This window comes from Apostichopus japonicus, chromosome 8 (genome assembly GCF_037975245.1).
Source record: "Apostichopus japonicus isolate 1M-3 chromosome 8, ASM3797524v1, whole genome shotgun sequence".
Taxonomy (NCBI): Eukaryota; Metazoa; Echinodermata; class Holothuroidea; order Aspidochirotida; family Stichopodidae; genus Apostichopus; species Apostichopus japonicus.
Genome location: NC_092568.1, coordinates 20,014,108 through 20,040,251, shown reverse-complemented (window position 1 = coordinate 20,040,251; position 26,144 = coordinate 20,014,108). Strand labels below are relative to the sequence as shown.

The 26,144-nt window shown below is 34.0% G+C and overlaps 1 protein-coding gene across 6 annotated transcripts in view; it reads right to left on the bottom strand.

Moving 5' to 3' along the window:
* Positions 1-26,144, bottom strand: part of LOC139970954 (gamma-aminobutyric acid type B receptor subunit 1-like) — a 60,444-nt gene that overhangs the window by 20,765 nt on the left and 13,535 nt on the right. For 4 of the 6 annotated variants that reach the window (XM_071977038.1, XM_071977041.1, XM_071977042.1 and 1 more), the window contains exons 3-6: positions 12,033-12,428; positions 11,221-11,358; positions 8,521-8,691; positions 7,001-7,102 (exon numbers count right to left, since the gene is read on the bottom strand). In XM_071977038.1, the coding sequence (XP_071833139.1) occupies positions 7,001-7,102; positions 8,521-8,691; positions 11,221-11,358; positions 12,033-12,428 (807 nt within the window). The remainder of the gene's footprint in view (positions 1-7,000; positions 7,103-8,520; positions 8,692-11,220; positions 11,359-12,032; positions 12,429-26,144) is intronic. The other 2 variants (XM_071977039.1, XM_071977040.1) reach the window with 1 other exon arrangement.

The following is a 26,144-nucleotide window of genomic DNA, read 5'->3' as shown; positions in this document are numbered from 1 at the left end:
TTTGTGCTAGACTAATGTTTAACAAAATGAAATATACAATCATTTATTTTCTGAGCAAAATTGAGCACAGTTTCATATTAAAAAGAGATATTATAACATATCTCAGACATTCAAATGGAGAGCATATATATATAGCTTAAAATTAATGTTTTCTATCTAATTATAAAAGCAAAGCTGACTTAAAGCTCACACGTTTTTTTTCTTTTTTTTTCAGAGTTGAGTGAAAAGAGCTGCATGGCTACATAATATTAAGAGACCACTCAATTGATCGTAAAAAGTGTTTTTATTTGCTATTCTTCCCTCAGGGTTATCCAACACCATTAACAATTAAACAAAGATATTCTACAAAAATGGATAAATGTAGTGAGTGACTCAAAGTTAGATTCATACAAAGTGACTCTTAGACTTTAGACACTGATTTTGGAAGGCTGTACCTGGAGAATAAAAAATTAAAAAAAACCTTCAATGTTATATGCCAATGTTTTATGTTTTGTTTAACTTTTGACTTGTTTTTACTAAGTTGGTCTCGTGAAGTGTCATATAGTAAATAATAAAATTGGAAATGTTTGCTTAAATATGTACGGTTGCATATATCATCTCATTATAGAATCAAACTTCAGTGAAAGGTTTAATTAATTGTTTCAGTAAGATGATCAAAGGTTGGACATTAATGCTCCCTGCAAGTAGAGTGCAAGATTTATAAAATTGGTAGTCTTAAAATGCAGTGGCAACCAAATTTAGTAGTACACATGTGAGTACAACAGCCTGAGCATAACTAGAAAAATTCCCCTTTGGTATGAGTACAAATGCGAGTATAGAGAGCTCTATGTAATGGTACGAGTACTCATATATTGCTAATGTATCTGTACCGCAGTACACTTCAAGCTGCTCAAGTACGCCAGTTGCAGAGAGCTCTGTATAATAGTACCAGTACTCATACAGTACGTTGCTCTTGTAACTTTACTAGGCTACAGTACACTTCAAGCTGCCCAAGTATACCAGTTGCTTAGAGAGCTCTTCGTAATAGAACCAGTACTCATATGTTGCTCTTGTAACTTTACTAGGCTACAGTACACTTCAAACTGCCCAAGTATGCCAGTTGCTTAGGAATCCAAGAGGGTGGGCGATTGGGATCACTGGAAACAATGCAAGAATACAAGTACAGGTACAGGTCTGGTGACAATGTCATCATGTACTTGATGTAATCCAGTCAAAATGAACTAGCTGCAATATTACAGAAATGGATTTGAACACATTCATTTATAATAGAGTACTAAAACATGTTGGAGTGTCCAGAACAGATGTTCTGATCCATCATTAAAAAAAAATATCAAATAAGCCTGTGTACTGAATTGAGTTTAATGGGCTGTTTAAAGTTTTAGATGTATCCATTTTAATCAGGCATCAGGTAGGTAGGTTTAAATTAGAGTTTTCTTCAACCACCATCAAAAAGATCAATGTGTCATTACGACAATAAGCGATAAAATGATTTAACATTTCCATGCATGTATACCAAAGGAAAGTATAAATGAAAGAAAAAGTTAATTGATCAGCATACATGAAATAATTTCACCCAGTATTTTCTTTTCAGTATTTTCTTTTCAGCAAAGCATAGCAGGCCTTACATACATGTATAAATGTACAGCTGTTTCCTTTAGTTTGCCTGGAATATGTACAGTATATGCTTGCCTCTGATGCAACAAACCAACCTCATCCAAACATCGACCAAATTATTGCAGCTCTTTCTTATACATTAATATTCATAAATTGTAATAAATTCTAAATGGTAGTAAAATTTTTACACCAATGCAACACAGCTGCTCATGAAATTGACTAGAGACAATATATTTCAAATTACTAAGAAATTCCAGAAAGCCGGCAGCCTTGTAGTGATTCTGGCAATGTTTTTAATGTCTACATTTAAATGTAATTAATTTACACCACAAATCAAAAACCCACCTCTGACATAGCTTCACAGATATTACGATATTGTTCTGGTATTCACAAATGGTGTATGAAGTACAGCCAGCTTTTACTGTTGGAATACATTACAAGGTCATTTAAAAAAATCATTAGGTCATTAAAAGTCATTAAAGGTCATTAAATGGTCATTAAAGGTCATTGCAAGGTCATTAATTTTTTTTTTTAATTTTTAGCCAGCTTTTACTGTTGGAATACATTACAAGGTTATTAAAAAAATCATTAGGTCATTAAAAGTCATTAAAGGTCATTAAATAGTCATTAAAGGTCATAATTTTTTTTTTCATTTTTAGCCAGCTTTTACTGTTGGACTACATTACAAGGTCATTTAAAGAAATCATTAGGTCATTAAAAGTCATTAAAGGTCATTAAAGGTCATTACAAGGTCATTAATTTTTTTTAGTAAGTAAGTATACCTCTGGTGAATGCATATAACGTATGACTTCCACTAACTGTAAGTTCCTTGTACTCAGTAAAGGTAGATCTATACAGCACAGGGTAGAGTCCAGTATTTCATCACAAAATGCTACATAAAATGGTCAAACTGCTAAACAAATGCAAATCTGTATAGATCTATATAATTATTGTTATGATCATATTTTGGCTCAACCTTTCAACTGATGTGGGATCGAGCAGTTCACATCGTTCTTTTCAAAAGAATCTCAAATCTTTTCTTATAATCAGTTATCATTTCTAAGTTCTAGATGTTGAATCTAATGCTCACTACCCTCACAAGTTACTTTCTTTTCTCCTTGAGACTGTCTTTCTCTTCGTTTTTTGTTTGCTTCACAGTCACGAGACTGAACGGTATTGTTTTTTGTTTTTTCTAGTGTCCATCATATGTAATATATATGTAATTCTTTGTTATAACTACTTTTGTCAGTGAGTTATGTACATATTATTTTATTATTTTATTTTATTATATAGCAGATTTTTGTACATAGGAGCCACAATATTTCATCTTCAGACAAAGTTCAAAAGTTTGAATGTGATAATTTATATGAAATTTCCAGACTCTGACCTCTGGTGACGTGAGCTTTCACCTCCATGACAACAACAAAAGTAGGCTATTGGTACACGTCTACTTATTTGAATTAATATAAATATAAGGTATGAATTTCCTCAAACCTAATAGCTTTGAAGTGACCCAGTTAATTATAAGATTTGCAGTCTTTGACCTTGAGTGACCATAGATGACCAACTCCACTCCATAGTATCAACTCCACCAAAAAAACGAAAACAAAATCACTCACTACATTAGGTGGATCCACATTACCAAATATGAAGATCTGATCCAAGGTTTTTTTATTATGTTACATTTTCAAGGTTCTTATGAATTTGACCTCTGTTCATCTCAAATGACCTTTGACTGGTACAGATAACACAAGAGTTATTTTACTCACTTAAAAAGGTTGCATCCACATACCATGTGTTAAGTTGAACCACCATACACTTTTTTTGAAAACCTTTTCAATCAAGGCCATACACACACACACAACACACCCACACCCATGCATGCACAAGCCAACACCATCGGGTAGATTAATTAATTTTGCCTTCAGCAAGGAATCATCATGCAGAAAGGATTAAAATAATTTCAGAATTTAATGCAAACCATCAATAAATAAGGATCAATTTAATGGTGAACAAACTGAGCAGGCTGTCTTAGTTTTTTTAAAACTTTTTTATATTATTATTATTATCTTATATTTGGGGAATGCTCAGTAAAAGGATTTTTAACAGCTTGTCCATGTAAAGTGCAAAACATTCGTTATGCAAAGAAGGAAGCCAATAATGGAAAGGACCAACCACATTAAAGGACCTTGGTGAAGTAGACACTAAATCCCATCCGGGATAAACAATCATATTAGAAAATTAACGTATAAAACTGACAGTTAGGATTTACATCCAGGAAAGACGACAATAACTTTAACCACCTGCATTATAACATGACATGACATCAATAAACTATATTAAATACAACATAGTATTCGGAGTGACTTTAAGCTTTTACTAATGGAGATAAGCTATTAGATGAAATGTCTGGCAAGGGAATACTGGGGAGACAATATATTCCGCTAATGGAACAAAAACAAGTTTACTTTCTTGAATGGCAAAGCAGATAGACTTGCACCTTTTTATCTTTCTCTTTTTCCTTTCTTTAAGATATCAAAATAATATTTTACGCCAATATATGAATTGTCTGCTTTGGTTGAATAGGCCTACTGTAAATGCTGTGACGCCACACAATTCAAAATAAATTTTGTATGTGTCGCCATGGTAATAAACAACACTGAAGGATCATCCCCCGCCCCCCCCCTTCCTTTGATGTAGCTTGTTTTGTCAAAAAGTTAAAGGGGAATATCTACCGTCAGAGCATGGCTGCTACAGAGTGCATATCAGCTATGCTATACAGATAAGAAACTTCAAGGCTGGAGTTTACATGACCTGCCTGCAGACCCCCAACCCTTTAGAATCAATGCCCATAATGTATAAACAAACCATGTTGAATGTCATTCAAGGATGCTTTTGTCGTTAACATGAAGTTTCGAGAAAAACATGTTTTGGTTGATTTATTGCAAAAAATTTATACAACAATAGGATTTACATTGAACATTAAGTACTACTGCACTAGACGATGTTGTCATCATTGAATGAAGTCTTAAAGGAACATTCCAGAGATGAATCATACATTTTTAAGAGTGACTATCTTTTTTGGAAAACCAGAATAGCTTTTACAGAATAAACATGATTGTCACTCAAAGTTTTCCTAATTCATGGACTATGACATGACATATCAAGACGATGATTCTGTCTAAATTTCACCATTTAACAAAACAACACCGCTACAGAGTTCATAGTACTACTTTGTATCTTCAAAACTGTTCGATTTGTTGATCGAGTTTAATCCATTTTGCACTGCTGTACAATATCAAATTCCCAAAATAAGGTACTTAATATAGATCATTTTAGTCGAGTTTCATTTGAAACATTGGTCAAATAAAAAAAATTTAGCACCGTCCAATAATTTCCAAAAAACTTTTAATAATAATTTTATTGCAAATGGCAAACTTAAATATTGATAAGTCAAATTAAATATTCTTTAACAAAACATCGTAAGGATAAGTGGGATTGTCAGATTACAGTGGATGGTAAGTGCATTACTCGGGTTGATAATGTAAAAATTTGTAGACCTGTGTATATTGATTAAAATCTAAACTGGCGTGATCATATCGCAAAACTCTCTAAACTGATAGCCCCGAAATGTTGGTGTCATTTCTAAGCTAAAAGATTCTCTACCACAGGCTGTTCACAGAATTTTGTGTCAAACTTTGATTGTATGTATATATTGTATGTATATTAGATCCTCCTGCAGGCAGGAACTCGCGAAGAAGCCATCATTGGCTTATCAAGGACACAAGCTGACCGAAGTCAGTCTCTTAGATTCATATTTAACGTCCCTTGATAATGAATTGTCAATTGTCAACAACTCTGTAACTGGACGACATGCATTAATCTTGGAGTGGCTCAAACTCGGGACCTTATGATTGAAAGGCACCCGCGTTAACCACTGAGCTAACAATCTCCTACAAGTGTCCCTCATCTTCACCTCAAGATGGTCCCTCACCTTTCATACTGTGTTATAATCTGGGGCGGTACTTGAAAATCCAATCCGAACCAGTTGTTTGTATTACAGAAACGAGCTATCTGTCACCTTGTCAATGTGGCACTAGATTTGAGTTTTATTTCACTATTGAAATCTTTTCAAACTTGATCATCTTATTAAAATAAATACTGCATGCTTCGTTTACAACTATAATTAAATAACAACCTACCCCCCTGCATTGACTTTAAAGATTTTTTTCTCAATAAATAACATTTTATAGCCAGGATACAAGACATTGTGCTGATAACATTCGCTGTTGTCAAGCTCGTACAAATTTTGGAATGTTTAGCTTCGTGCCAAGACTTGGAATACAATAACTGACAAATATTATCATATCAAAGGCTGCTTTACATTTTAATAGCATGACAACTAAACAATGCAGAGAAAATTATTAATATATTATTTCTCATAAGTCTGTTTGAGCTAATGAATGGTATTCTTATTATGTATCTAATACGCACCTGAATTATTTTACAACAATAGAGAAGGCATTTAAAATATTAAATTAATGTAATTTAATTGTGAACAAAAATGTAAACAAGTTAATGTATATTTTTCTATTGTTTCTGTGGTCAGGAGTGTTCTACTTTGTTAAACATTTTTAGGTTTCATAGAAGACTTCCTTTCACACCTAATTTTTTCACATTGCTTTATATTATGTATATAATATTTCTACCTGTCAGTTGTGAACAAAACAAAACAAATAAACTTGAAATGAATTGCATGGTGTCCTGAAGTACTAGCTGCTATGAACATTTTTTCCATTACAAAATTGTGTAAAAGTAAGTTGGACTGAGGTTTCGATCCTAGCAGGATCATCTTCAGAGGTTAAATGACAAGTAACAATAACAGAAGGGACAAATGCAGGCACAGAATACAGAACACAGAATTACAAAATTGTACAGAAATTTTCCACATTTACAAAGTATTATTCATGAAAATAGATGGCAATTTGATCACACTGGGACATCCTCCAACAGAACTTTTTTTTTTCATTTGAGATTTAACTCTCTTAAATCTGTCTACAAAAATTATGACAGTGATGTTTGGAGCAAACATTTCCAGTTTCCTTAAAATTATTAAATTTATAATATTGAATGTTACCTCATTTGCATTCTCCCCTCTGAGGTAAATATCCAGTAACTTGTTTTTGTTTTCTGTCCACTTATCCTTAAGAATAAATATGTGTTTTGGGGTTTTTTTTTTTTTTTTTTTTTTGGGGGGGGGGGGGTTTTAGTGAAGTAAGACATTTAGTACTCCCACAGATATTGAGCAAATTGACAAGACTCCCAAAAATCTTGCCGTCACTTCAGTCAAGGGGCAATGTCAATTAATTTTCAAATTTAAACTAACCTTGAGATTTTCAACTTGATTTTTGGGATCTTCATCAAAACTCTCTGATGATATCACTGTGATGTTGTTATCTCTCAGCCGGGTCAAAAGGTCATCTGTGCTCTGGTGAGATGATAAAAGGGAAAGTCATAAATAATTAAATTCACTTTTAAAAAAGTCATTAGATTAATCAAAGATCAAATGTAATCTTTTAAGCCCCTTCTCCTGCAGCCAAACTAACATCATCGTAACTATTCAAATGTTGCAATATGTATGTACTGGAAGCGTTATGACTATTGAAGGAACAGCTAAACAGCATTTGGTTATTAATTCAAGTCTAAAGAATATAAATATTATAAAAAAACTCATGACTCGACGACGACTGTTATAGATCCGGTAAAGTAAGCACTATAGAAACACACAGCCTGCTGTGAGGTATCTCAGTGTGAGAAAATCGATTGCTGGATTTATTATGATATATCTGAAAATATTAATATAGCACCTTTGCATGCAACATTTCATTTCATTTATTTGTTTTTTTTTTTCCACATCAATAATACAATGTGAAGGGAAGTCTTCTGAAAAGCCATATATACTGGCTTAACAAACCCCCAACGTAATACTTTATAATAGTAATAATAGTGGAAGGCCCTGTTTATGATAGCGATGGTTCAAGTAGCAGAGAGACAAAGAAAGGGATATTGGAAAATATTTCTTCATGGAAATTATATAAAATATAATAGAAACCTAAAGCTTAGGCCCATGGATTCCACATATGCCACACTATACTACATGTGGTCATTAATCCCTCCAAGATTTCATTTTTTCATCTGACTGCATTTTTTTTTCAAAAAGCATTTTGTTATCCTCCTTTTTAATACTAAACATGACATAATGCTGGTTCATTTCCACAAGATCACATTTGCTTTAGTCACTTCATTGAAAATGTGTACCACACACCAACCATATATAATATAGAACTGATGAAAATGTGAAATTAATTCCATTCAATTTTGTCCCTTCTACTTTCCACTTAACCTCCAGAAAGAAGGAAAAATTCTTTCCATGACAGTAAGCACCATCCAATCAGAAAGAAAAAAGTCATGTTACATGCAGAATAAGCACCCTTGAGTCAACTGAATCTGAAAATAAAATCCAATTCCCAATTAATATTAAAAAAACAATTGAAAATTCTGTACTTCAGGCTGGGACAATCCAATTTAAAGAAAGCCATAATTGATTAGCCTCTTAAACAGAAATTAGAGTATTAGAAACCTCTGGTGAAGACTGGCCCAGGCGATAATTTTGAGAAATTGGAAATTTTGAATGATTTTGTGCGATCTTGTAAAGCCACAACAAGGCCAAGCATAGGTTTAATTATTTTCGATAACCGTTTTCATCAACGTAGTTCTTTTTTTCTTTCCGTTTTTCACGGTAACTTATTTTAGTTACAACACAGTAACACTTCTAATTCACAGACTTATTTGATTGAAGATCAAAACCCAGAGAAAAGACTTTAGAGGGAAAGAACATAATTATACCTCCGAAAATAGTTCGTGGTTCTGATGAATTGTTGCCACCCTGGTCCAGTTGTAAAGTTTCATGAGGCTGACCCGAGATGGATTCAGCAAGGTGTCCGATGGGATGATGCGAAAGAACGTCGGATACTTGGTACGACTAGACAGTGCAGGTGAAGATGCTGTCGGAGACATCTGCAGATAAACCACGAGCGGTGAATAATAATAATCTTACCGCTAAAATTACTGGACATTACAAGAATATTATTAAAAGCAAGACAGTCAAATTGCTACACTAATTATTGCAAAGATGTATAGGAGGTTTAATGGGTATATTCAAGAATGGTTAAATTAATAATTAATAGTTTTGTTATATTTGCAAAAAAGGAAGTACCTGTGTGCATTAATTCACCTCTAAAATGTGCGATGCCGAATATAAAGACAAATGAGTCAATTATTAGTTCCCTGTATAGATTCTCCACAGGATAAATACCTGAAGCCTAAAATATCTTCAAAGTAGATGGTTGGATGGATGGGGGTGTGTTTGCATTCTACAGTACAATGTCTGCTTTCAATTGGACACAATATATAATAAAATATATATACAATACATATGCAATATATATACCATATATATATACAAAATATATATTGTTTAGTAACTGGTTTGCATTAAATGTCACAAGACTTGTTCAAAACCTTGAGAAGGTTTCCCATTAAAGCAAATATCAAAATTTTCTTAAGTCTACAGAAGTCAGGCCCCTCTACAAAACTTTCATAGCAAAAGGAAATGCTATACTAACTTTAATTGCTTGAACGAAAATGGATATTTCAGGCTATTTCATTAAATAACATATTGAACAAATTAAGGACTGCCTTCCATTTTGTTTTCTATTCTTTTCATTTTTTCTTTTGTACCAAAGGACCAGTATGCATTAAATTAATAGCTGAATATGATTCTGTTGAATATTAGATATTATTGTCGAAACAATTGTTGGAGTATTACTGTTGAATGTATTGAATATTAAAAAAAACTGTCTGTACGGGCAATTTTCCATGTAAGTTTTATTTGCTAAAGAAGGAAAACTAATTAATGCAAACAAGGTAAACAGCTGCTTCTAGTTTCAATCGATTCTGTTGCACACATATTATGCCATTGCTCTATCTTTCATGTAGCTTAAAATTTGGGTTTAACAAGTACTGAGCGGACCACATCCAGGAAAAAAAATATATTTTTAGAACACATTGATTTATAATAAAAACTTCAAGTCTGGCAAACATTTCTACCAAAAAACATTGTACTGTGCAGTTTTATATTGTTTTGCAGTTATTATAATCTGGTTTGTCACAAATCTAGAGATCTTGAACTGAAAGATGCCAATGTCTGTTTAAAATTATCCAACCATTACATTTTTTTAAAAAAAGCAGAAAGGCTAAAAGACCTCACTAAACATATTATATACTAAACAGATCTTTTGCTGTTATTCTAAAACTTGAAAGCATAACTCAGAATCTGCTTTCAGAAGCAAATTAAGCCCATCATCATAATCATCATCCCTGATGAGACATGCCTATCTAGAGTGAAATTCTGTACGTGCTAAAACTCTGCATTTTGCACTTTTATTAAATTATAGACTGGAGGATTCGTGACAAAGATGATAACTTATCCAAAAATCGTTTATGGATCAAGTTATATTCCCTTTTTTCAAAATCGTTAACGTGTGTGATATATCCCCAACTTTGTAAATGAAGATAGCACATTGTAGAAGAGAGAGTGTCTACAAAATAAAATTTAATATTGTTAGAAAATTTCATTTGTTACAAATTGTTCAAAGTAAAATATATAGCTTGCTGTTAGTGATAAAAGATACTAGGTTAATGGGTTTGTTTTGGTAATCATATGTTCATTGTTAACTACTCTCCCTGAGAATTTACTCATTATTGAAAGTTCGTCATACATATGTCTATTACATATCTGTCAGGAAACAGAGTTTTTTCTTTTTACGAAAACATGATGATTAATGGACTACACAGGTTTCATAAAAGAGATATCTAAAAAAAAAGTTGAAGCCATGATCACAAAATCTGCTGCAAATATCAAAGCTCTAAATAAAGGGGAAGTTCTTATCCATTATGACGATCACTGATATCAGCTTAAATTAGTATTAAATTTATTGTGGTATATTTGCTGCATCCATCATTAGATATGTTGTTATATGTTGAGAGTGTATCAAACCTCTTCTTTCTTTGATTTGAAATTAAATGAAATGCGAATTAAATTATTCAAATTAATATTTCAAATCATTAGCAGCAGTTATAAATGATGTTTTAAATTTTTGAAACACTTTGTATGTATGTATGCGTGTGTGTATGTATGTATGTATGTATGTATATATTTTAGATCCTCCTGCAAGCAGGAACTCGCAAAGAAGCCTCATTGGCTTATCAAAGCCACAAGCTGACAAAGTCAGTCTCTTAGCTTCATATTTAATGTCCATGATTATGAATTTTCAAAATCTGTAACTGGACGACATACATTAATCTTAGAGTGACTCAAACTTGGGACTGAAAAGCACCCGCGTTAACCACTGAGCTAACACTCCACTCCACTTTGGGCTTTAAAGAAAAGGATCAGCTACACCATATTGATCACTTTAAATAATACTATGTTAAAGATTTCACACTGACCAAAACTAAACATTTATAAATGCATTATAAACTTACTATATTGAGGTTCCAAAAACGAGCGGTACTCGCGATGGCTTGAGCGGCAGTAGAGCACGCCGGGCCGATGATCATTAGCTTCTGAGGTTCCTGGAAGATCTGCTTGAACAGCTTCTGAATCCCGACACCATCGTTACACTGAGAATATTCCGTATAGGAAGGGAAAAACGTACAAAAATGTTGAGAAATTGGTTTTCTTTTCCTAATGAAAAACATACAGTAAGTGTATGACTATATATATTGTACTATCTTCTACGTTTATTCTAGTCTTGCAGTGATTGTGAAAACCCTATGATCATAATACGCTCTTTATAAAGGACAAGCTTTAACCAAGTCATCACCAATACAGTACGTCCTTAAATGATATAGAGATGCTTGCGATTATTACAACCATGCTTTTTTTGGGGGGATGTACATTTTGAGTTGGGGGAGCGGGGAAACTCCCAATCGATGGGTAATGTGCCAGTGAATTAACTACAGATAAAATTTTTACTTTAAATTCCCTCTAGAATTTCTTTTCAGTTTTGCAGGTGAATATAAACATTGTTATTCATGAAATCAATTGTTAACATTAATTAATTTATTGAATCAATGCAGCAGACACTGACAAGATTATTTATACTTGCTCATGTGTTGTGGTATATACCATAGTAGTCAATGCCGCCTGCTAGGAGGCTGTACGTAGAGACGATCACTCTGAATTATAATTACAGTGATTAAGATGTTAATGAATTCAATACTTTGCTAATTTCTCAATTTTTTATTAATATTTTTTACACTGATCTATTAGTGTATACATACTACACACTAACCTGTGAGTTTGATAGCTTCATCATAAGCTTGTAACCTCCTAAAATACTGGGATCTTCGTTGACGTGTTTCAAAGCTAAATCTGCTCCGACGAAGACCCCAGATCCATCCCATATTCCATCCAGAGAGAACAGCCCTGCGAGATAGAGCGGTATTCTGTCATCGGCTAACAATGTTGGCTCTGTCGTCCATATCTGACCACTGCTGGACGATAAGCTGCTGCTACTGCTGCTGGGTACAGTCTCTGTGGTTGCTATGGTCGTTGGATCCCCAATCGTTGATAGGACGGGCACAGCTGTGCCATTCATGGCGTCTGCAGGGTGGTATGAACATCTCCAAAACAGAAGAAGAAGGACAAACCCTTGTGCCCACATCCTTGATGATGAAATCCTGTCAAACTTTAACAGACCAAAAGAAAAACCAAAGAATTGTCAATCTCCAGATACAGCTGTGTTCATTATTGATCTCCTCTTGCTTTTGTTATTTGCAATCCGCAATATATGTTAACTTCAACACAACAAACTATATTTAACAGTGTTACAGACGATAAGCTCTGATGAAATAATATAAAAAAAAACCTTGAAAAAACCAATTGAAAAAAACCTTTGATAAAACCTTTTGATAAAACCTTTTGAAAAAACCTTATGTAGGGCTGTTAGTCACTGAAAATAAATGTTTGATCTTGATCAGAGAAATCTGAGTCTAGTTCGAAAACTTAACACAGAGCAAGACACATACAACAACAAAATGGAAAATTCAAGGCAATAAGCGAGTTCAGAGAACAGTTTATTTGCATTGCGCAATGGAGGTCAAGAGGTCAAATAAGAATACTCTCGTTGAGACGAGAGTTGTCTGTTCGCGTACCCACGCTAACTTAATGAGCACTCACAGTAAACATTAGAAATCGCATAATTTATGTCTAAATTCACTCTGTTTTTTCCCTTCGGGATGGATATTCCTACAAGTTTGGAAGAGTTTAAACTTTGGAAAGTTGACAGACTGAAGGAATTTTTAAAGAAACGAAAGTTGAAGATGAGTGGCCGAAAAGAAGAGTTGGTTGCTTTAGCGTATGCTGCCGTTCAGATGAACATTGCTAAAGTTAACATAGCAGATGCGCGAAATGAAAAGGCAGATGACTACGCATCGGTACTTCAGGTTGAAGGAGAGACCCTGTCCGATCCTTTTTCGGATTTGCCACTTGCATGGGAAGGCGAATTTGCAATGGAAAAATGGCTGCCTTGCATGTACATTGATATTGCGCATTATTTTACCAGTATTGATAACATTGAACTGAAGAAAAGACTGATGACGGACTATAAAGATGGTAAAGCCTTCAGCTATTTAGAGTCTAGGTGGCTCGGGGAAATTTTTTACAATGCCATTTCTGCCGAGTCAAGGTTGTGCTTTCTAAAGGCAGAGTGTATACCATCGCAGCGTATTAATAATATTCCTTGGAATAACCCCTGGAAATCCCCCCACCCACTATCATTTTTTATAATGTTCTACACCAAATATTAAATAAATATCTTCTTTTTTCTCTGTTTGAACAAATTGAACCCACCCTATAAGTAGTAGGAATATGCCAAGAATAAGACTAAGCTTATTTTAAATCACGCATAAAAATGAAGAGAACTAATATTTCTTAACATGAAAAACCAACTATAGATATCAACGCCTCTACTATGCAGTGTTCGTTGATGGACGTAAAAGCAACGAGTATGAGGATAGGTTATGTAGGCCTATTTAGATCTACAGTTCTGTCAGGGTCACTGTCAGTATTTTAGACTCGAGTTGCTTACGATGTTCTCTATAAAAACAGTTCAGGCTCATAATGACAAACAAAAGGGCAAAATAGTTTGTTCCATGCTATATTTTAAATTCATTTCATATTCATTTCCGAAAATTATCAGTTAGAACTACTGCGAAGCATTAAGACACCCGCAACCACGAAAGGTCGCGTAACCCATACGAAGGATACAGTCACACAGTACTCTTTTTTCCGTTCGTATATCAGACTAACTATTTCACGTGCGATACGGATCTGTTCCCTTATATTCAATATTATTATGAAGTAGTTTCAGTCAATTTATACTCGTTTTTACTAGTAAGTCGTAAACTCTCCGAAATATGCACTTGAAATAAATTCCGAATGTCGCAGTAACCCATTCTTAGTGCGATTATCGTTATGAAAAAGCTGTCATTGTTTACGTTTTCCGAGGATTCCATTATCAGTTGACCTGAGCCCAAGTGAGAATCGAGCATGCGCACTCGTAACTCTGAACTCACTTATTGGAACAAAGGAAATTATAATTACAAATATCAAACAATGTACAGTTGATCTGGGCCAAGAATTAAATAAAGTGACCTACAGTTGTCAGGTGCACACCCCAATAGTTAATGTAATTACAGTATGCTTAATCACAGGCATAGGAGGCGGGGGGCTCGGGGGGGGGGCTGCGGCCCCCCAACCAAAATTATTTTGTGAAAATTCGGGCAATTATATGCTGAGAATTTTTCAGGCACCTACTGAAAGAAGAATTTGCAGTGTGTTTTTCATTTTTTTTGGTGACAATTGGGGCAATATGCTGAGAATTTTTCGGGCACCTACTGAAAGAAGAATAATTTGCGATGTCTTTATCAATAGTTTAACTGATATTATTATTATTATCGTTATTATTGTAACGACTTCCCCAATAATTATAACCAATATGGAAGGGTAATAACACCGAAAATACAACCAAAGTTTCCGCGCGCATTCAACATGTAAGTGTGCATATGATATAGGCATTCATCGGTCAAGGGCATATGATGTAATAACCGATGAATGCCTATATGATATGCACATAAAGATGTTTCGCGCAAAAAATGTTGGTTATATTTTTCAGGCAAGTCGTTACAGCCCCCCCAAATCAAATTAGGCTCCTACGCCTATGTGCTTAATTTAAATGCTGATTTTGGTTGGCTGGCCTGCTGGTGTCATCAAGAGTTTAACATCTGATCTTCCACGACATCAGTTTATATGGAGTCCTCCAATCGTCAAAATATAATATAAAAGGAAATAGTGTTCCAAGCATAGCTTGTCCCAGAGTGTCCTTTATAACAAAAATTGTGTCCCAGAGAGCCAGATAATACAGTGAATGTAACAAAAACAGTGTTCTGGACAGCCAGATAAAATAGGGAAGGTAACAAATTAAATAGTGTCCCAGATAAAATAAAGAAGGATTACAGAATTTCTACTAAGAAGATTGACAATAAAACAAACTATTCAAATGTGTAATAAGTCTCCTTTCTCTCTTCCTCAATTTCTATCTCTTTGCAACTGCCTTGCTCTGGTACATATCAAAGACTGCCTACTCCTGACCAAACTCCTCTGTTCCTAAAAATATATACCCCCAGACCCAACTCCCTGTGGGGACTTGATTACAGGAAGAAACACAATGGTTGCCTGGCAACCCAGGAGAGGTAGCAGAGGAGGGTAGCCACTAGATAACCTACAATTACACACACAATTACAAAAGCACTATAGCCCCTCTGTATAGTGAGCTCTGCACAGTAAACTGATTTATATACAGTACAATACTAAACCCGGGGAATGAAAACCCCTAAAAGAAAATACACTAAGAGCTTACAGTCTTACACTTTGATAAAACCAAAAAACCTTTTGATAGCAAAAAAAAACTTTTGATAAAACAAAACAAAAACAAAACAAAAACAAAAAAACAAAAAAAACAAAAGCCTCAGTTGATAAAACCTTTTGATAAAACCTTTGACAAAACCAAAAAAACCAATTGCAAAAGGGCTGCCTTCTTATATAGCGAGCCGGTTTTCCTCGTGGTGCCTGAGCATGCTGACCCAGAACGCTAGATTTTTGCGTACATGATTATCGATCCGCTCCAAGAAACTGGCAACATTCACGCATGGATGCTGCTTGCAAGCATACATGTGTATGCAGTTGGTGGTTAGATTGACTAAGTTAGTACTAGCTTTAATATATTCCTTGTGTAATCGAGTATTACGTAATATTATTAGTATTAGTATTCCACTAGATTTTTGCGTGTATGTATGATTATCAATCTGCTCCAACAAACTGGCAACATTCACGCATGGATGCTGCTTGCAAGCATGTGTATGCAGCTGGTGGATAGACTGACTAAGTTAGTACTAGCTTAAATATATTCCTTGTGTAATCGAGTATTACGTAATATTATTAGTATTTCACTAGATTTTTGCGTGTACATGATTATCGATCTGCTCCAACAAACTGGCAATATTCACGCATGGATGCTGCTTGCAAGCATGTGTATGCAGTTGGTGGATAGATTGACTAAGTTAGTACTAGCATTAATATATTCCTTGTGTAATCGAGTATTATGTAATAAAACCAATGATATTAAAAATATGGAATTGCGTGTCAAGAACAAAGAATTGAAAGCAAACAATAATATGACAAAGTAGATAACCTGTCAATTTTTCACTTTTGTAGTTTTTTTTTTTAGTTAATGCGGTTTGTTTGTTTTTTATACGAGATTGATGCAACCCTTTTTCAGAGATATGTATATTTTTATTTATATTGCAACCTGACAAAGTTTCCCCATCATCCTATTCCATCAAATATAGAAAGCCCTTTGAGACCTATTGCTGGTATAAAGCGCTCTATAAAAGTGGAATATAATTATTATTATTATTAGAGCCTGAGAACTAGCATATGCATGAAAGCTTCAATGAAGTTATCATGCAGACACAATTTGCTCTTTTGTGTGATCCTAAAGTACTGCATTAATTGCTTTCTTATACTACTTTGCATTAATAATGAATTGATTGTTCTTTTTCTACTAGATGTTATTAAACTGGGCTGCATTATCATCGCAGAACGTTATTCGACATGGCTGGGGACTTTATCAGAAACATCTAGTTCAATTTAATGTATTAAAGTATTTATCTTTGTATATACATGAAAGAAGCTTAGTAACATCAACTTTAATGAATCCATTTTTCGTATTTTGAGTGTGATCAATATATCATTTGGGAATGGCTCCATTCATGTAAAATCCAACTTGAAATATAATAATAAGCCAAAGAGAGGAAGAAGTATATATAAGAGAAATTAATATGTATGTATAGAACCAGTACTACCTTTGTTGTTCAGCTGTGTGAAGTGCTGTTTCAAAGTTAAAACATCTTAAGTACATGACTACATTCAATCCCAATATTGTACTTTAGAGCAAATACTACTTTAATTTCAAAGCTATGATAAAAGTTCTGCATCAGATGGCAGGTGCACTATTCCTAATGGATGTGGTGAGATGAATTGTGGGTAAAATATATCAATCATAAGAAAAAACACAAAGTGTTATTGAGATGTTAATAACAAAACTATAACATCGTCAATATCTTTTAAGATGAGATACAAAGTGAGCATTTTTAACTTGATGAGGCAGACTATTAAGGTGCGCAGAAGCTAAAAAAAAAGATTGAACAGCAAGATTCATGACCTTTTGACCTTGTGAGCCCTACAGTATAGGTCCAGGTACAAGTGAAACTTCAAAATTAAGTTACCTGTGGATATAAAACTTTTTAAGTCTGTGGGGACAAGTCACTGACCATGGCAACCACAAGCCTGTGGGTTTTAGTGGAATGAGTATTTATTTAATAATTTACAGCAATTAATCAAAAAAACCTATATGGATCACATCAGCTATGTACAGTAGAGACCTACATGGAGACAGGTATATATATACACTTTGAGATACTTGGGATTAAATCTGCATTTTGTGTTGGAATTGTCATAATTTGATGTTACAATCTGTTACTTTAAGAGTCGACTGTTTACAAATCAATTAAGTTATTTATTGTAAATACTTCTGAAACCACCTCTAGACCCGTGCAAGTCTTTGTTTAGAAACTTTGGGAGCTTTGACCAGGTGATCCCCGAGGGGTTCACACAGTTAGAAATTAAGTTGATCGCCCTTGAAGTATCAGATCATTCTTGCATGTGCATTCTCATATATATGTATACAATTAAGGCATGCATCAAATTATGATCGGAATATGAATATTCACAACTTGGTCAGGTGGGACATGAACAAACTGACATCTCAAAATAAAACTTTTTCACTCATTATGCTGATATGACAAATTATTTGAGATCTCTTGAATATGTCTAATTAGTAGTTGTTAATTGGGGAAAATTTAGGTAGCTTATTCTTTTTTTTCCACTGATTTTTAAAATAGTTGATAAATTGGTAATCAAATGCAAACTTGATGAAGCTGTCCCTGGTATATATATGCTGTTGGCCATGATGATGACAATTAATCACATGCAACTGTAACACTTTAAACTGCCAGAAGTACAGTATCCTTGATATGATAATTATCAATGACCTGAAATATATTTGTACTTCATAAGATTTTAATACATATAGTCCGTGTAAAGTACTTTGAGATATTCCTTAATGTAAAGGACTTTATAAATACATGTTATTATTCTTATAATTATTATTATTATTGCAATATAGCTCAAAGCACCCCTGCCCCCCCCCCCACTGCCTGACTGGTCATGCCCAAACTCAACTCCATAGTGGTGCAGACCCTGATAGTCTTACAACTGACTCGAATACACTATATGACTGATAAGACCACCATATTTCTGTTAGTTAACCAACGGTGATCTTTAAGGCGACGTATATGCAAAATAAATTTCCTGCGATTGGTTACATATTTGTTGAGACTGGCCAGTTTTAGTTGTGAACAGCCACATCATTCCACTTGTCAGTTGGGTAAATACCACCACATTTTCAGCTCATTAACACCTGATCAAGACGACTACAGTATTTCTAGTCTTCTATTCTCATTTAAAATGATTTATTGATGCTCATTTTCAATTCAAAGATGTACTCCACCAAAATACCATTAATTCAGGAAGATTAAGGAAGGATTAATCATGCACATCTGCATGTATAGGGGTGAGGGGCAGGGAGGGGGAGGGTAGTATTGCCCACTTAATACTGCATCAAGTTACAGTGGGCTTTGAAAAACACCCACATGATCAAGAAGACTAGTTCTAAAATTTCATTTCTATAGCATTATAAGTCTCTAATGGTTGGAAAACATTTAATTGCTGAACCCAAAACAACTTAATAAAAATGGTTTTCAAAAATAACAATGTTTAATGTAGGGCTGAAAAACGTGAAAGAAAAGTAAGTATTTATTTACTCCAGTCCATATTAACCTAACATTTAACATGGATTATGGTTATATCTGTGTCTCTATTAAACTGACAAGTCCCCACTGACTGTGTACTCATGCACTGGATATGTTCTCTATGCAGCTACTTTGTCATTTTCACCAAAAGTATACAAATTACAAGATATTACAGAATCATTTGATTCCGGCTGTTACAATTTTCATCACCAGCATGCAAATTAAAAGCAAAATGAGAAAGCTTGAAAAATTGCTCAATTGTCCCAAATTGAATTTAGAATTTATATCTATATATATTCCAATGCAACTGGATTCCTTTTATCAATATACTGATTTAAAATTTATAATTCATGACGAACGACACAAAAACTGCTTTTACAGGTTGTAGTGTTCTGTTAACAGTTGTTTTCTATATCTTTGCTTTCATTGCAGTACAATAATTACAAACAAAAACATAACGTTCCATTAAGTTTAATAAATACCATCTTTAATTTCATCAAATTGCAGCTTGTGGGTTAACCTTTTACAAAATTGTTTATTCATTTGAATAAACTACATCATTAGTTACACTGACCGGTTTATAATTTCTAAATTGTGATAGGACTTTTGTATGACAGATAAAATAATTTTTTTATTATTATTATTTGCAAATAATTCGGAAGATCAACCGGGGGGAACAAGAAAATGAGCACTTTACTAAGTTCTTTTAGTTTTACATATATATTTAACTTTTTGATCATAGTACAATAAGTACACCTATACCCATTTAAACTGACCATTTTAGTATAATCAAATTGCTTATTTTCTGGGTCAACATTTTCAAAGTTGTAAGTCACTTCAGTTCTAGCAATCAAGTTAAGACAAATATATTTCAAGTCAGTTTCTCCTACAAATTAAGTTTTAAAAAAAAATGGAAAAACAGAAATGAAAGAAAAGAAAAGACTCTAGGTGAGCTATAGTTTCTTTGTAATATTTCTCCAATTAAATTTATTAGAAATATGTATTTATTTGATGGAAAAGAGCAAGTTTATGGCTAGGAAGGGATGCAAACCAGTGACTTCTAGGTTACACGTTTGCCCACTGAGTAATCCCTAAGTTAATTATATCATACTCGTATACATGTATTTATTTGTAATAATCTGTACATCAAAAAAATCAAGATTGCTTGTTTTGGTTATGAAGAAAATACAATATTTTCTGCAAACAGAATGGAGCTAACCTTCACAATTTAAAGGGTGCATGTGAAGACTCGCGCAAAATGAAACGTCTGATGCCGGTAATCTGACCTAGTTTCGAATGAGGTGAGACAGAAGTGTTAGACACCACCATCGATCCCAGAAAATACACACACAGCTTGCTTCCATCGGTAATTAGACACTAGTGTACAGTCAGTACATACAGCTGCGGTCAATACCCACAGCACAGTGTACAAACGATACAGCAATTGATGGACATCTCAGGTCCAGCTAAAGATAACAAGGTATCAGGTTTCATTACTGTCTGCATTTTGGAGCGACAAGAGAGAAATTCACTTGCAAGCAACGGAAAGTTAACTTTTAAAGATGGCGGCACGCTGTTTGGGGCGAGTCTGCAATGGCTTTAAGCTACGTGTTGATCGAAACAGGATATTTACTCATAAGGGCATGAACTATAGATTCCATGGGGTTTATAGGTCTACAGTAAGTCAAACTGTATATATAACATTAAATCTGACAGGCTGAAAATCAAGTAATATTTAGCTCTAGCCCCAAGTGCAATCCCCCTCCCCCCCCATCCCTCTCATTTCATCTCCATCCTTATAGGTTATTATTAATATTTAACCTCAACCTTTCCCCCCCCCCCATCCTTATAGTAGTTTGGCCTTTCACATCATAGCCCTCTAAGTATTTTAAACAAAAGGGTAAAGACAAAGTACATACATATTGAGAACAAAGAATGTTTTAGAAAATTAGTTCAAATGTAGATTTGAGTAAAACCACTCCATGATCAATTGCTGACAGCTACCTGGTTAGTTACTGGCATTCACACCGACCACTTACTAGGCAACTTCTCCATCCCCATGAATCATTATATCAGTATCAAACATGGCCCTTTTAAGCTTCCATGAAAGAACATTTCATTAATTCATGAAAATAAGGCGGAAATTTAAGTAGCATCCCCACTGTGGTTATCATTGCAGAGTTATGGCATGACATGGCATACAACATGAGACTGATCTGTACTGAATGCAAGGGTTACTGATTCTGACATTTAACTAGGCCTGACTATAAAAGAAAGAAAGTAATTTTTGTAAATTATATCCTGCCCCATCTTTCCACCCTACTGCAAACAAAATGGACCCCCACTACTACCATAAGTGGAATATGGCTTAAATTTATTATTCAAGCATGTCTCCAACTCACGATATTCAGCCAAACCAAGAAGAGAGATCTAGGTCTAGTGAAGCTTACAAGCCTAAAAATAATAAATTTCTAGTATTTAAGTATAATTCTCGTCTAGATCTAGTCTAGATTTTCAAAATTCAAAATGGGATTACAAATCAACAAGGGTTGAGTTCGGCCGGTAATTATGATTAGCAGCAATATAAATGGCAAAGAGATATACCGGAAATTTTGTCACATATATGAAAGAAAGCTACTTTAAATTGGTGACGCATAAACATAGCTAGCACTCTCTATTTAGTTTTTAATATTCATATTCAACTTAAAATCATCTTAGTTGCATCATCTTGCCAATCCTGTGAGTCAAGGAAAATTCTCTGAAATTCGCACATTGACTGACTTCTGTGTAATAACTACTGCAGAATTTCTGCTTCTTCTCTTTGCTTTTACTTGACTAAAAGCCTATAAAACCAAGATGTTGTTTGTTAAAAAACATCCCATTGCCTAATTTTGTAATAAGCTCTTCTCTTAAAAAGAAGCAAACTTAGAGAAAAAGAATTTCTCATATCATCTGGATGAAAGAAGATTCGACTCAATTACGTAAAAAGGACCTTCGGGGCAGTTCGTATGATCAGTTGTTGAGAATACACCTTCGTAAATAGACTTTTCATGTTTCATTAAATATTTCTCTGTAAGGGAGAAACTTATCTTCAAAGGAAGAAAAAAGAGAGAGGAGAGAGAGAGAGAGGTGGAGAGAGAGAAAAAAGAAAAGTAGAGAAAGCAGGCACAGCAGCAGTGTCAAAGTAGATGTAAATTTGTATTATCCTTCCAAGTACAATAAGTATAACTAATAGTAGTATAAAACTAAAAGTAGTGTAACTAATAGTAGCGTAACTAAAAATCTGATGTTCTATTGATCTGTAAATGGTGTGGAATTCACCGTATCAATTATTACGAGTGGGTGGATCACATGTACACACAGACCAGTTTAAATGCAGAGTGTCTAATGGAATATGAAGGTCAGTGAATAATAATTAACAGAGAAGATTATATAACCGGGTCATGCATTGGTCGCGAAAAACTTGAGAAAAATCAAGGTAAATGTAAGAGTTAAAGTTAAAGGCCTTGTTATGATGGCAATTTAAGAATGCAAGGGATCAAGAGCATCAGGATTCCTTCGGAAGGCAGTAAAAGGAGCTGTTCCTTGCGCACGAGTGCGTCCGCATTTGAGAACTGGTCGTGGAACATCATCGAATGAAAACTGCATCCCCAAAGCACTAAGAAGGTCACAATGATATTATGCAACAGTAGCTAATAGTACTATAGCCATAGTACTACTGAACAGTTATGGCAAGCCATATGGGCCAAAAACACGGCATAATATATCCTCGTATCAATACAAATTTATACGAATTTTAATTTGAATATATATGGGTATTAAATCAGACAATAACTGGCATTGCAGCCTCGCCTGTGCAATAAATGAGAAATTGCAAATTTAGTCTCTATTGACGTACACCCAGGCCAAACGTACTTGACAACAGCATTTATAACTTAATACCTGTATATATTCGAATTAATATGTGGATACATTCGATTTAATCCTCATGTATTCGAATTAATCCTCACATATTTTCGAATTACTACGTGTTTATTTTCAATTTAATACGCGGATATATTTAAGACTTATGATTGGCTATTAATATATACGCCTATATACAGGGGAAGATTGTATAGATTTCAAAAGGACGAAAAAACTAGTATAGATATTTAACCTACATTAAAGCTGTTAATAGCAACTTGCATTACCTTGCCAGTTAAGGTATTAGTGGTTAATCTTGAAAAGTACATTCAATGGTATTAAATTTTATATATACCTGCAGGGCGGGAAGTCAAAGCAACTCAGAGAAAATGCAATTAGAGATTATGTTGAAAGATATTAAACATATCAGCTAATTATACATCTGAATGAATTATACATCTGAATGAGCATAACTTAATACCTGTATATATTCGAATACATACATTTGGATTAATCCTCATATGTATTCGAATTAATCCTCATACAGTATATTTTTGAATTACTACGTGTTTATATTCGAATTAATACGCGGATATATTTAAGCCTTATTATTGGCTAATAATATATACGCGTATATACAGGGGAAGATTGTATAGATTTCAAAAGGACAAAAAAACTAGTATAGATATTTAACCTACATTAAAGCTGTTAATAGCAGCTTGCATTATCTTGCCAGTTAAGGTATTAGTGGTTAATCTTGAAAAGTACTTTTCATGATATTAAATTTCAGACATATGCCTGCAGGGCGGGAAGTCAAAGCAACTCAGAGAAAATGCAATTAGAGATTATGTTGAAAGATATTAAACATATCAGCTAATTATACAGTACATCTGAATGAAGCCATAACTCTTGTGAATATGTAGGCCTATAGGATTTACTGCACATGATATAACAAAGGTTGACTGAAAAAAAAAAAAAAGATAAAAAATAAACTCTCTACATCACGATTCACTTTTGTTACAAAATGTTACAAATTTTAACAAGTAATATATACAGTGTATAACACTGTCAAATTTATCTCACAAACAGATTGCAAGACATTGAATACAAAATATTGCCAGTGTTGTCAGCTTAAACTTAGGTTGTTGATTGACACCAATTTGAAGATACCTCTCAGATATATCCCCCTCTTTGTTCGTTATTTGATACAATCTTGGATATATAGTTTATAATTATGAATCTATGTCATAAATCCATGATGTAAAGTAAAGCAATAAAGACAATGACTGAAATCTGATTTGACATTTTTAAGATCCGTTAATTGTTTCTAATACTTTACATTACCATTCTGCATCTGTAAAAATACCTAAGGTTTGCATAAAAGAAAATTAACACTTCAAAGGATCTGGTGACCTGATACATTCTGACAGTTAATTAGCAATTGCAGGATTTTATATCAAACTATTCTGACCGATTTCTGTTAAAACATAAATAAATTTTTAATATCTTGTTTTCTTTTTCATCGAGATAATGTTAAAGATCAGATGTTTGGCATCCACCGCGCAAACAAACTAATCCTGCTCTTTGATTTGGGATTCTATGTCTAATTTTGCCTTTCTTTTTTTTACAACTTTTTTGTCAAGATTGGAATGATTCCTATAGTCTAACATACATACACCATTGTTGTTGATTTTTCAAAGGGTAATTAAGTATTAATATGAGATGCAGTGATTATGACAGTGTTTTAATGATAATAATGGTGATTAATAACGGTGTGCATATCCACCCGGAAGGGTGCTCAAGGTGTGGGAGAGAAAGAGAGAGAGAAAAAGAAAGCAAAAATGAACCCACAAAAAGCAGTGCTTCTGCACTGAGCAGGATCACTACCCTCATTAAAGATGACAATAATAAAAAAATGAAAAAAAAATAAAAGAATTATTGGTGAACCTTGAAGAATGCTCGATGCATAAGATGAGTTTTCAGAAGTTTTTTGAATGAAGTGAGGGAAGCACAACATCTGTTAGCGTATACTTTATACCCTTGATCCCCTGACTGGACGGAGCAGATGATCAGGTAAGAAGGGGATTAGCCAATGCAAGCTGTCCATCTACAAAATGTTTATAGCAATTTAGTCAGTAATTTCAGATTTTTTTTTTTCCAGCATCAATTTTTAAATTAAAAATAAGATTTCAATTACCAAAACTAAAACAATATCCTGCTAGATTTTTTCGCACCAAAATTTTTCACAGACACGATTCATAGAAGTGTATGAAACGCATGCATGTAATTTAAGCAAATTTAACTTTCAAATGTTTCACTACTTGAAATGAAACTTGATGTTTTCCTTAGTTATTGCTATGAACTAGCATTGAAGTATTTATCACTTTTCAAATCAAAAACTCTAGAATTACTCGATGATCAAGCAGTCTTTGTTTACAAAGTTAATGCTATTTCCTTGTAAAACTTTGTAGACTTGCAGATGCTCAAAATCATGGTGTCATGTGAGTTACAAAAATTGTAATAAATGAGGCAGTCTCTTTGTTTTGGAAATTTCTTGATCACAGTCTAATTCTCATTAACCTTAAATAGCAATATTGGATCAATTGTTGCAGGACTTCATAAAAGCCATTAAAATCTCTATTCAGTGATACTGCATCCTGCTAACACTGCTCTGGTTGTCAATTGCATGGACATCAAATTAATATGTTACACCAATTTCCACTTTACTAATTAACTTAACAAAGAGTGTTTTAAACTAGATTCGAATCTCATGCTCGGGATCAAATCCTGTGCTTGAGATCAAGGTTGTAGTATAAATGCCGATCAGAGCCGGATCTGATCCTCGATCAGACTCTTATCTTTGCAAGGGAGAGGGGGATCAGACCCCGAGCACGAGATCAAGCTTGTAGTGTAAACGGTAATTGGTCAACGGTGAACCAAGATCAACAGTGACCTTTACATTATGCAATAGCCGACTTCCTGGCAGGAACTCCACAGTGCCTTGGTGTGCA